Here is a 12,214-nt window from a genome sequence, read left to right on the forward strand (position 1 = left end):
CCTAGATTAGTAAGTGGGTAGTAGTATCTTTGCTTTGCCTCATTTGTGCAAACTTGATAGAATCAATTCATGCTATGTTTCCGCTGTGATTTGAGCGTTTCTTATCGTTCCTAGGGTGAGCTTGTCACGAGTTGACTTGTGTCATCTTGACGATAAAATGCGCGGTGTGATGTGGGGTTGCATTTGGAACATAGACCTTGTTCTCATTGAGAATTTTTATAGGCTCCCATTCATCTCCCTCTGGTCGCCCTTTCGATCCTTCAAGAAACCATCCATGCACGCGATTGCCAGTGCGGTTCTGGCCTCTGGGCAGGTATTTTCGGCGGAGGGCGGCCGGCCGCCGATGGAGTGAAGATGTTATGCCGGTTTCCGGTCTACCGAAGTGGCTCGGGGCGGCGGCAGAGGTGCAGCAAGCAGCTCACGGCCACACGCGGCCACGCTGCTACGTTTTCAACAATTTCTCGAATTTTTTGAAGGCCCGGTTGCCGATCCTTCATAAATTTTTTCTTAATTATTTAAAGGCTTTTAGTAATTATATAAGAGATTCCTAGAGTGATTCGTGGTTTTGGTTGATAAATGTTGGTTGGGATTCTTATTAGTAGCTAATTCGTTGTCATCAAGATGAGGGGCTAAGCGTTTTGCAGGGAGCTTGGAGAAGATTTTTGCTATAATAATGTATGCGAGGCTTATTGGTCTCATGGTCTGTAATTACCTATGGCCAAGGCATCTGCTTTTTTAATGAGAATAATATGTGCAGAGTTATAGAGATCAAGGTTACGAGCGTTCGTAGAGATCTCTGAAAACAGCCGTAATCACGCAAAGCTACTCTTGATACCTTCCCAACATTCTCTAAGGAAACCTCAAACGTCTCCAATAATATGAGCTAGAACTAGCTGCTAACGAATTTAGAGAAGAGATGGTGTGCAGCAGCTAATTTTAAATATTGTGTTGTGAGAGGAAGGTGCATTGAGAAATGAGTGAAACTATCTCTTCACTACGCTCTAGTCTCTTGTCCTTTGCACAGTTCAACGAATAAAAAATCAATTCTACCAACTTAGAGCTAGATTGTTGGAATTATCGTGTTTGCATTTCGTATCCAAGTGAGGCCACAAAGTGTGTAAACCACGCATAGTCAAAGAACAATCTAAAATTGTGGTTAGAAATTTTGAACCATACGAGTTCAGAATTATTCACCCTTATCTAAGATTGGAATATCTAGAAGCTCCTTATCTCTGTACTATAGGAGTTCTTTTCTGGTCGTACCTATCAGCCATATACAGTAAAAAACGAGTCAAAAGTTGCTTGTACTTCAGTTAGCCAGGGGCATGCAATGCAAGCAGAATTCAGAGAAGCCATAGGTCACAAAACCACGCACATGGCGCCGGGCTAACGATGACACTAGTCAACCTTGGTGAGCCTTATGTTATTATTCGGTAGATTCCTTGAGAAGAGCAGCAAAAACTCGACAAGTTGCCGGACATCATCATCTTTATATATGATTTCAGTATGCTTGAGGTTCTCGCACCGGACATCCACGAGGTTTTCGACAACAACGTTCTTCATCTTGGAGGTTCCTCTCCTTTTCTTTGTATCGTTTAAGAACTGTTGCACCATAAAAGATGTAAGGCAGGGGACTAAATTCAGTCACAGATGATTTATACACGTAGTAAAGAAAATGACACTACTATACCTTGCAACACCGCAGAGTAAGCTTCTCCAATATAGGTGAACTCCGAAGAAAGCATCCCAATAATGTCTGGAAATCATCACTGGGATCATAGTTGTGCAGTATCAAGACCCTTATGTTCTTGAATTCTGGATATGACGAAAGGGGTTCCCCAACTAGCACCTGGAGTAGATTCAATACACAGATGAAATGAAAAAAATGCATTGGCAAGGACAGAGAGAAGTCATAATTATGTAGTCTTCTGCGACTTGCATGCTCGTTTTTAAAAGATTTAAGATGATGAAATGAATCTTAAAGCTTAGATATAATATACCTTCCAACTCGGGGACAAATGTAAAGTGAGCTTCTCCAAGTTGGGTGAATTCCGAAGAATGCGTCCTGATACTTGGAGATCATCGCAAAGACCACATTTGTTCAATTCTAGGTTCCTTAGGTTGTTGAATTCTGGGAATGCCGTGGATTCTTCACCTGCTTCCACCTGAAACGAGTTCGCAACATGAATCCATGCATGCATAGAGTGAAACGGAAGCAGCAGCATAAGAAGATATATACCGTAATGTCGAAGCCTGATAGCTCCAAACTAGCCGCGTTCGACACGCTGCGAAGAGTCTTGAACAGGTGGTCTCTGAGATGTTTTTCCTTTGCTAGTGTTTCACGATGCGTCAACAGATGGATCGATGCCCTGGCAAGGGATGCCATCTCACCGAAGGAAACGCCACCTGGGAAGTTGTAAGGCGAGATGTCCAGGGACAGGCAAGCAAGAGCCGGGGCCGTGACGACGAACGGAGAAGTGATGATGGAGTCGTTGTCGCCACGCTCAACAACCAAGCTCCTCAGCGTGGGCGACGTGATCTCGTAGAATCCTTTGCCCGTGCAACATTTCAAGGCCAGGCTCTTCAGTGAGCCGGAGGCGATGGCATGGAACTGACAAGTACAAACCCTCAGCTCCAGATGCTCCAGGGACGGGCACCGTGACCTAACGTGCTCGGCGAAAAGTTCATCCAGATGACGCAGGTTCGAGAGGTGCAGCGTCTTGAGCCGCCAAGAGCCGGAGTTCAGCACTCCCTCACGCTGGGGCTCCTGGGCGCTGGACATTATGGCGCGACGGATCCACGCCGATGCATTGTCGTCGTCGGCGCTCCCCAAGATGTAGCCGCTGTGTACGTGCAGCCGGAGTTCGTCGAGGAGGGCGATGGAGACCTTCTGCAGCAGGAAGTGCACGAAGTCGCCGAACTTCTTGTAGCCGGCGACCGCGTCGGTGAACTCGTGCTGGTCGATGTCGAGGCGCGGGACCTTGGCCCAGAGGTGCCGCCATCGCCTGGACAGCTCGCAGGTGTGCACCATCTGACGGACCTTCAGCCGGGATATGATCTCGTGGAGGAGGTGGTCCGGCAGGGCGCTAAGCCGGTCGCCGCCGGCCGACGAGTCGTCGTCGTCGTCGCCGCCGCGCTTCCGCTTGCCTAGGGCTTCCATCTTGAGCTCGAGCTGCGGTTGCTAGCACTTGTTCTATTTGGATCGGTCTGATAGCTTCGATGGCGAGGTTTGCATATGTAATGTCATAGCTCCGGTCTTTCCATGGAAATCGTAGAGAGTTAGGAAGGTTCTAACGAACTTAATTGTTATCGGATCATGCCGATCCTCTCCGTGTTGTTGACGATCGGTCGGTTATCTTCTTCTGATCGCATACCTGCAGACCTGATTGTTAAAAGGATCGGTTGACTGCAGAAGCTCAGCACGTTGTTCTGGATGTGCTCCAGACAGCCGAAATACGTACTTGGCCTCATTCAACATTTGAGGCCTCGAATTAGTCCCCAATCTCTCCAGCACGACGTGGCCAAGTCTCATCTCACCGAGTCAATTAGTAGGTCGCACATTGTTTACTTGGACACCTACACGATTGGAAATCTGAATCGGATGGGACTCCCAACCTGGCAATATATTTTCCCCTGACGACTCAGCTGTTCCAGTAACACTGGATTGTACAAGAACTACAACTTATTTGAGCATTATAAACCATGTCGTCCGAAACGATGGCAGCAAGGTTTAAGCCTGTCTGGAACTTGAGATCGCTGGCATTTGCTAGTAGAACAGACTGCAGTCTTAGCCATACTACTCTGCAAGGAATAGTCAGAATGACAGGGGATCGGCGTGCGTGATTATAGCATAATTCAGAACCACCATTATGGGACAGTATCACACAGAAATCATCTAGATAACAATAGCACTAGGCCACAAACGAGCTTTGGTGAGTTTTATGTAGTTATTCGGTAAATTCCCTGAAATGTGCAGCAAAAGCTCAATCAGTTGGCGGATGTCATCCTCTTTATATATTATATGGGTGAGCTTGAGGTTCTTGCACGGGACATCCACGAGGTTAGGGCACGGGGTATACTCTGCATTCTTCGACTTGGATGGTCCTTTCTTTTTCTTCGTGTCATTTGAATACTGTTGGCAGCGTAGAAGATGTAAGTTCATGAAAATACCAAGAACTTATAACTAAATATGAGTTTGGAAAAGCTTAGTTAAGAACAATATACCTTGCAATATAGCAAAGTGAGTCTCTCCAGGTTGGGAGAATTACGAAGAAAGTGCCCCAGAATCTGGAAGTCATCACTAAGATCACAGTGGCTTAGTACTAAGGTTCTCAGGTTGTTGAATTGTATGAATGTCGTGGATCCCTCACCGAGCACCTGGAGTATATCAGAACAGATGACACCCGACATGAGCAGTAGAGTGAAACGAGAAAACATCACCAATAAGTGGAAGATAGAGAAGGCACAAGCATACCATTGTCTGGGAAACTGATGACACTTCTAGATTTGTTATCACGCTAGATACACAACTACCAAGGATCTTGAATGGATCGACTATTTCTTTACACGATAGATGAACAGATACCTTGGCAAGGGATGTCATCTCGCTCAACGAAAGGCCACCAACAAAGTTGTGAGGCGTCACGCCTAGGAACATAGAAGCAAGGGCTGGTGCCGTGATAACAAGCGGACGATCCATCGTCTTCAAGTTGGTGCCAGTGCCACTTTCGATGAGCAAGTTCTTCAGTGTGGGCGTCGCGATCTCATCAAGTCCATACAGGGTGCAGTACTTCAGAGCCAAGTTCTTCAGCGAGCCGGAGGCGATCGCGTGAAATTTACAGCTGCAACTTCCCAGCTCCAGATCCTCCAAAGATTGGCAGCTCGTTCTGACATGCTCGGCGAAAAGATCACAGAGTTCTATATTGGAAAGGTGCAGCCTTCTGAGGCGCCAGGAATTATAGCTCACTACTTTGCCACGATGAACACCTGCAGCAGGTAGCTGGCCGTGGGGGTACTTTATGCCACGGCGGATCCATCTGGATGCAGGCCTGCCCTCGCCAATGCCGTAGCTGGCCTGCAGCCGGAGCGTGTCCAAGGAGGCGATGGAAACGTTACCAGGGGACAGGAGGGTGTCCATGAAGTCTTCAAACTTCTCCCAGCCCTCATAGTCCAGGTACTTCTTGGCGCCGGGGGTCTCGAATTCACTCTTGTCGACGTCGAGGCAGGTCATGGAGCGCCAGAGGTGCCTCCACCTCGTGGACAGCACGCAGGTCTGCACAACCTGCCGGGCCTTCATGAAGGACATGATGTGGTGGATGAGGCTGTCCGGCAGGGCGCTCAGCCTGTCCCGGTCGTCGCCGGACGAGTAGCCGGCGGCGGCGTCGCCTGCATCGTTGCCGCGCTTCCGCTTGCCGGGGGCTTCCATCTTGCGCCCTTTGCCGAGTCAATTGCTCCGTATTTGGTGGAAGGTTTTTGTGTTTTTTATACATACTGGAAAAAAAGGTGTTGTAGTTTACAACGTAGAGTAGTACGCAGCATCCACATTATGTTGGGAATCGTAGCGAGTTTGGACTTTGGAATGCTCCAACAAACCAGATCTCCCTTCGATCTTTTGTGGAGTACTTATGGGACGGTACTCTCTGTTATCATCGGCTGGCTTATCTCTTGTGATCGGATCGTAGCAACCATGACGATCAACCCCACCCGCTCCTGGGTTTTTGTTGCCAAAACTATAGTAGTATATGAAAAAGGATCGATTTATCATTTATCTGTTGCCGAATTTGATACGAGAAGGAGCATCTACTGTTGCATAAAGCCATGACTTGTTCCAGAGGTGCCGCCACTGCCGGGACAGCGCGCACGTCTACACCACCTGCCGGGCCTTCATGTGGGACATGATCTCGTGGAGGCGGTAGTCCGGCAGGGGGCTCAGGCTCACTCTATCCTGTTTTGGAACGCGAGGTTCTGTCACACCCGATTTTAAGGATAAAATCGAGTGCATTAAATACATGTGCGTCAGGATCAAGTTACGCACATGTACGACAATAGTGAATAACAAAGACAGTGCTAAAGCGAATAGAGAGAGTATTAAACATTATTACATGACCGAAAGTCTCAATAAAACATAAGCCTAATTTATTACGCAGCGGAACTCCAAAGACGACGACGACTCCACAGGCAGCTGACTGAAGAAACGTACGCCTAGTACTCCTCAAAGTCGTGTAGATACTCCTCCTCCCAATTAGCTTGGTCTGAACAGCGGTTTTGCAAGGGTGAGTACACTTATGGTTGGTACTCAACAAGTCGTGGGGAATAGTATAGTGTAAGGCAAATCAAGGTACGGCTAAGGTATAATTAGCATTCGCTTTTAATTAAGTTGGTCAAGTTTTATTAGCAATTAACTAAGTATAAGTTCATACCACCCGAAATTAAACATGATCATAAATAAAGTAAACAACATATGCATGAAATGACAACGAGTTAAATCCATCTTCCGATAATATTATCATGTGAGGGTCCAGGCCGCTCTTAACCGTGAGCACGGCTGATCGATCAGTTTTACACTCTGCAGAGGTGGCACATCCTTACCCACAAGTCGCGTAAAAGTTCAATAGAACTTTGGACCCAACCACGGTGTTTGCAAGGCACCATACCACACTTCCGAGGTGTGATTGCATAGGGACGCTACGAGGTCTTTACAAAGATTCATTAGTCAGTGGTAACCCGCTAATGTTTCGGTGTCTAGCGTGCACCACCCATCCCAGACAAAAATGCAACGACTCAGTCCCCCCTCTTGCCTCATCACGAGTAAGGTCACCCTAGACTAAGGTTTCTAATTATTCAGCCAAGACCAGAGCCATTTAGTCTTGTGGTAGCACTGTTTTCCTGGGTGGTTCTCCATGTTCCGATTAACAAAAATGATCTTGTATTAATGAAAGGTATAACAGAAGTAAAGCAAGATTAAACATTGTGTTTAGTTAAACCACCATACCAAGTAAGCACTAAGCATGAACTACCCAACATAAAGTAAACCGGTTGGTCAAGGCAAAGGTAATTCAATCTAGACGAACCTTAATTGGGACCCATCAATTTAATCTTAACATGTGCATAGCATAAATGTTGAGTACGAGAAAGTAAAGGTGTATAGGATGAAAAGGTAGTGATCAAGGACACGACTTGCCTTCTTGGCCTTGCTCTTGCTGTTCTTACTCCTCGAAGGCTTGGTCTTCAACTCCCTCGAACTGCGGGACGTCTACACGCGTCACACGGGCACATACAAGCAAACATGGGCAAAAAGTAAGAAACAGTACACCAATCACAGTTAAACAGAGAAAACAAGCTTGAAAAGTTGATCTACGCTTTAAAACGAACACGTGGATATAAAGAACGCGAAAAACGGAGTTAAGATGCAAAATATATGATTAAAACAAGATCCAGGGGCTTTTCTGTGAGAAAAACAAAATTTTTAGGGCCAAACCGCGAAAACCGAGGGCTTATACGTAATTACGCGCATAAACCAAACGTCTAACACGCAAAAACTCAAATCCGGACGGCAGGTTGATTTTTAAAAAGTTCAAGGGTTAAACCGAAAAGTGCGAGGGCAGATCTGGAATTATTTTCAACGCGACCTGGACCGCGGGTTGATTTGCGGAAAAGGCGGGGGCTTAAGAGAAAAAGCGGCACGGTGCGGCTCGGTTGACCGTTACACAGTCGGATTGACCCGTTGCGAGCCGTCGGATCTTGATCCGACGGTCGGGGTCGACGATGACATCGCGGCGCCGCGCCGGGCGGCAGCGAGCGGCGGAGTTGGCCGAAACAACACCACAGGGCTCAGTTTCGCGCGCGGAAGGCACCAGAAGAAAGAGGAGGTTGCGGCGAACTCGTTTTGGGGGTCCTCGGCGACCGGAGCTCACCGGAGGCGGCGCTTGACGGCGGGGAAGAGGCGGCGGCGCTGGAGCTTTGGGGCGCTAGGGTTGCGGGTGCTTCGGCGTGGGTGCTCGAGGCCGGGAGGGGGCGGCGGCTTATATAGGGGCGGTGCTTGGAGATAGAGCGGCCTCGGGTTTAAATGCCCGACGGATTCGAGGCGGGGGCGAGGCGGTTACGGAGCCGGCGGCGCGGCGGTTGCGGGAAGAAGTCCCGGCCGGATACGGCTGGAGGAAGGAGATGACGGGCGGCCCCACCCGTCGGTGACTGCGGGAGGTAGGCGGGCTGGCACGATGGGCCAGCGCGCGTTCGCGGGCCGCGGAGGAAAAAGGAAACGGCGGCGAGCGGGCGAGCTACGCAGGCCGGGGTGGCTGCGTGGACCGGCGCACGCGTTCGCGGGCTACGGGGAGGAAGCGAAGCGATGGGCCGCGCAGGAGAAAAGAAGGCGGCCGGCGAGCGGGGGAAACGGGCCGGAGGAGCTGCTATGCAGCTGGGCCGCGCGGGAAGGTGGAGCAAAGGGGCTGGGCCGAAAGAAGAAGAAGAAAAGGAGGGAAAGAAAGATGCGGCCCAATAGGAGGAGAAGAAAAAGAAAAAGAAAAAGGAAAAGGAAATGGTTTTGGAAATTGAATTTAAATTTGAAATTCAAATTTTGGTTCAAACTCCAACAATCAAAAATTATGCTCCAGCATGAATGCACAAATAATTCCTATGATGAATTAATTAAATTAAAGAAAATGAAATTAAATGCCTAGAATTTAAATGACACCCTAATTTGAGCAAATTTTAATGAATTTGAATTCTTCAAAAATTTGGGTGTTACAGGTTCCTCCAGCCGTGCTACCCTTCAAGTAAGGGCACCAGCACACATGCAACCAAGCAATAAGCGCACCGCCACGCAGCTTTCAAGAACAAGTGTGCAACAAAGGATGATGGCATTCGCATAATCGCATGCTAAGGGAGGTAGTCAGAAACAACGACGCATTTCATACACACATGTTCTTGCATTCTGCACTATATAATTTCAGAAAAAGGTCACTAGTAGGTCAAGCCCTTGCATTCTGCATTCTAGTTCAGAAGTACAGCAGGCAGTGCGTCTGAAAATAGTTTACGGCTAGCAAGTTCGACAGAAATTAGATAAAAAGAAGACCAACGTAACTGGAGCCAGGTCGGTAGATACTTCATATCCTTTTAACCATTATAGCATTATGTGGTGCAGAGATGTCCAGCAAAAACCTGACAAATTCTGGAATATTGGCATGATTTCCGCCGTGTGTGATTTCAGTACAGATCAGCTTCGGAAACTGCACCAGGTTCCTAGACCGACAATATGTCTTCTTTGCCCCTCCTGTGGAACCATCTGGGAGCTGTTTCCATGGTAAAGGATTTGTGTTAATTACTGGTAAGATCAAGTGAGCATGAGTTACATGGGGCTAAGAGAAAAAGAAAAATGAAATACCTTGCAGTTCCGTACACTGAGCTTTTCCAAATTAGGAGAGTTCCGCAACCAGTGATGCAATAACAGAAAGTTATCATGTAAACTGCACTTATCCAGGATTAAGGTTCTCAGGTTTTCAAGCGTAGGGTATTCAGCCGGTTCAACAATTGACGCCCCCTGAAACAAATATACATCTTGTTAAACCGTCCAAAGCAACTACCTGCACAGAGAACTCCAGAAAAAGGATAAACATATAGGCATTGTTTTATTGTAGCCTTGAAAACTAAGCTAGCAAAGTTTAAGATAGCACATTGATTTTTGTATTAGGACTGCTTCAATACTAAACTTGAAAAAAAACGGCGTCTGTGCAGCTCTTCTTTATTTGAGTACTGGATAAGCAGGGTTATAGGAGAGTAATTGTATGATTCGGATCACCCTTTCTCAAGCTAGCGGAAAAGAAAAAGGCTAGAGAACAGGTGAATTGTAATCTGAACATCACTTGACACTTGCACCCTGTGTTGATCACATCGGCGCAACTTTCAAGACTTCCCATTTTGCTGTAGTCAATAACAAGGAACATTTTCCAAAATTTTGGAATTTCTCATTTGATTGAAAATGTTCCCCAAACCCTTAAACAATATGTCTGGATGAACTGATTCTTAGAAGCAGGCACAAATGTCAAGCATGGAGTAAATGCATGATTAGGGTTGCCCTTTCTCAAGCAAGCAGACAAAAACCAGCCAACAGAACAGGTGAAACGTAATCCGGACAACATCACTTGCACCCTGTGCTGATCACAGAAGTATGACTTTTGAGACTTCCCATTTTCCTCTAACAAATAACAGGGAATTTCTTTCCAAAATTTGGAATTTTCTCCTAATTTTGTTTAAAATTTCCTCTAACTCGTAAACAACATGTGTTTCATTACTTCTCAAGTCATGCAAAAATCAACCAAACAACATATTTCTGCAACCATTCCACAGTAGTAACAGTAAACCAACAAGAATCTATTATTGCCAGTGTTTCTTACCCTGGTTCATAGGTGTTCATATTACCTGAAGCACAACACAACAGAAAACTAATTCAAAGATTATTCACAAATTTCTGACAAATGGGCATCATTAGCATCAGGATTGTTCTGTTCTAAATGCAGATATTTCAAAGCAAAAAGCTAGGAGCAATGCTAATCTATCAGATAAGAGATGAGAACTTCATCAAATTTGTATGATTGTATCCCCTCAATATCAACACCAAGCCTCAATAAGTCAGTTTGTAAACTGGGGTAGTGGTGACTAGGCACCACATCAGAGATCAGTTTAAACACAGCCTAATAGGGGGGAAATCAAATGGTGAATTAAGATTAATGGATATAGACGGATGTTAAGGGCTCCTACGTGAAAATCCTTCAAAATAAGCTTCTCTAGATAAGGAGACTTCTGCATAAACCTCCAAAGAGCACATTCCTTGATTGTGCTGAAACACGAGACAAGTGACAAAGTTCTTAAGCTGTCAAATACTGGGACATCATTAAATTCCTTATTTAGCACTGCCTGAAATAGAGTAAGAAAAAACAACTTAACATAATGATCAATTATTCAATTATTATCTTAATTCAGTGGGGATAAACCTTCAGACGACACTTAACAAATATGCATCTATCAAAGACGTCTCTAACAAAGAAGGCGTACCCTTGCTCGAAAACCTTTCAACTCCAAATTCGTCACATTGAACAGGCTCCCAAGAAGTATGATTTCACATTTTATTGGAGAGGAAAAAGTTGGTAACACATGAACCGAGGCCTGCATAAGTAAGTTTCCTGCATCTAATGAAACACCGTTTTTATAGGTGGCAAAAGGAATATGCAGGCACAGGGAAGTAAGCGCAGGTGTTCGGACAACAAATACATCTGCAGGTTGACCTTTACAATACTTAACCACCAAATTCTTCAGCTTGTCAGATTCAATGCAACAAAACCCAATGTTACAGCGCTCGAGAACCAAATGTTCCAGCTCTGGACACCAAGAACGGAGCTGCCCCGCAAAAGAATGGTCCAAAGAGATACCAGTAAGCTGCAACCTTTTGAGGCGACGACAAGGGCTGGAGCTCAGATGGGGTAACTGATATGAAAGAGGGGCACTTCGACAGAGAACAAAGAGCTCGAGCACCAAAGGGTTGTCTTTGATGGCACGACGGACCCATCTATCCAGATGTCGAAGCGGATCGCAATCAACAAAACTTGCATGAAACCGGAACGCATCCAGGCACGGAGCGTTGTGCAAGATCAGCAGGTTGTTGGCGAAATTCTCCATCCTTTCCCAGGCCGCAGGACAGCTCTCAAAGAAATCCCTTTGGAAATGCCGGAGGTCGAGGTTGATGCCGGGCACCGAACGCCACAGATCCGTCCACCTCTTGGACAGCACGGTGGTTTGTACGACCTGCTGCGCCGGGAGGAAGGAAAGAACGTCGCGGAGGAGCTCGTCTGGAAGGGCGCTGAGCCGGTCGGGAACCGAGAGGCCGCCCCTCCTGGCCCGCTGGGCGGCGGCGGCGGCCATCGTGCTCTCCTTCAGCGCGGCGAAGCGAAGGGGGCGCTGGCCCTCCCCAGACTTCGCCGTAGAAGAACGGCTCGGAGCAGAAGGGGAAGGATGGAATACGCTAGACCCTAGTCTCTAAAGCCCGCGGCAGTCCAGTATCACATACAAAGCTCATGTCTATAATCTGGGCCACCACGGAACAGTTTAACCTACCACACGCGCGAGATGGGCTGAGAGCAGGCTCTCGGCCTAAATTCAGAATTTTTTTTAATCTGATATTTGTGACGATTATTTAAGCATCATATAATACTAAATAAAAAAGTTT

At 46.8% G+C, this 12,214-nt stretch overlaps 3 protein-coding genes across 3 annotated transcripts; all 3 read right to left on the reverse strand.

The window, feature by feature from the left end:
* Positions 1-1,398: 1,398 nt before the first annotated feature.
* Positions 1,399-3,031, reverse strand: LOC101776982 (putative FBD-associated F-box protein At5g38570). The gene is made up of 4 exons (XM_004977958.2): positions 2,240-3,031; positions 2,001-2,165; positions 1,691-1,849; positions 1,399-1,602 (listed from the first exon to the last, which is right to left on the reverse strand). The coding sequence occupies exons 1-4, from the start codon at positions 3,029-3,031 to the stop codon at positions 1,399-1,401; spliced, it is 1,320 nt and encodes a 439-aa protein (XP_004978015.2).
* An 864-nt stretch (positions 3,032-3,895) lies between these two features.
* LOC101777391 (F-box protein At5g03100) lies at positions 3,896-5,425 on the reverse strand. The gene is made up of 3 exons (XM_004977959.1): positions 4,475-5,425; positions 4,225-4,377; positions 3,896-4,132 (listed from the first exon to the last, which is right to left on the reverse strand). Exons 1-3 carry the CDS (start codon positions 5,423-5,425, stop codon positions 3,896-3,898), a joined length of 1,341 nt encoding a protein of 446 aa, XP_004978016.1.
* Positions 5,426-10,541: 5,116 nt separating this feature from the next.
* Positions 10,542-11,910, reverse strand: LOC111257955 (putative F-box/FBD/LRR-repeat protein At4g00315). The gene is made up of 3 exons (XM_022828520.1): positions 11,599-11,910; positions 10,753-10,908; positions 10,542-10,685 (listed from the first exon to the last, which is right to left on the reverse strand). Exons 1-3 carry the CDS (start codon positions 11,908-11,910, stop codon positions 10,542-10,544), a joined length of 612 nt encoding a protein of 203 aa, XP_022684255.1.
* Positions 11,911-12,214: the final 304 nt, after the last annotated feature.

This window comes from Setaria italica, chromosome VII, assembly GCF_000263155.2.
Source record: "Setaria italica strain Yugu1 chromosome VII, Setaria_italica_v2.0, whole genome shotgun sequence".
NCBI classification, from domain to species: Eukaryota; Viridiplantae; Streptophyta; class Magnoliopsida; order Poales; family Poaceae; genus Setaria; species Setaria italica.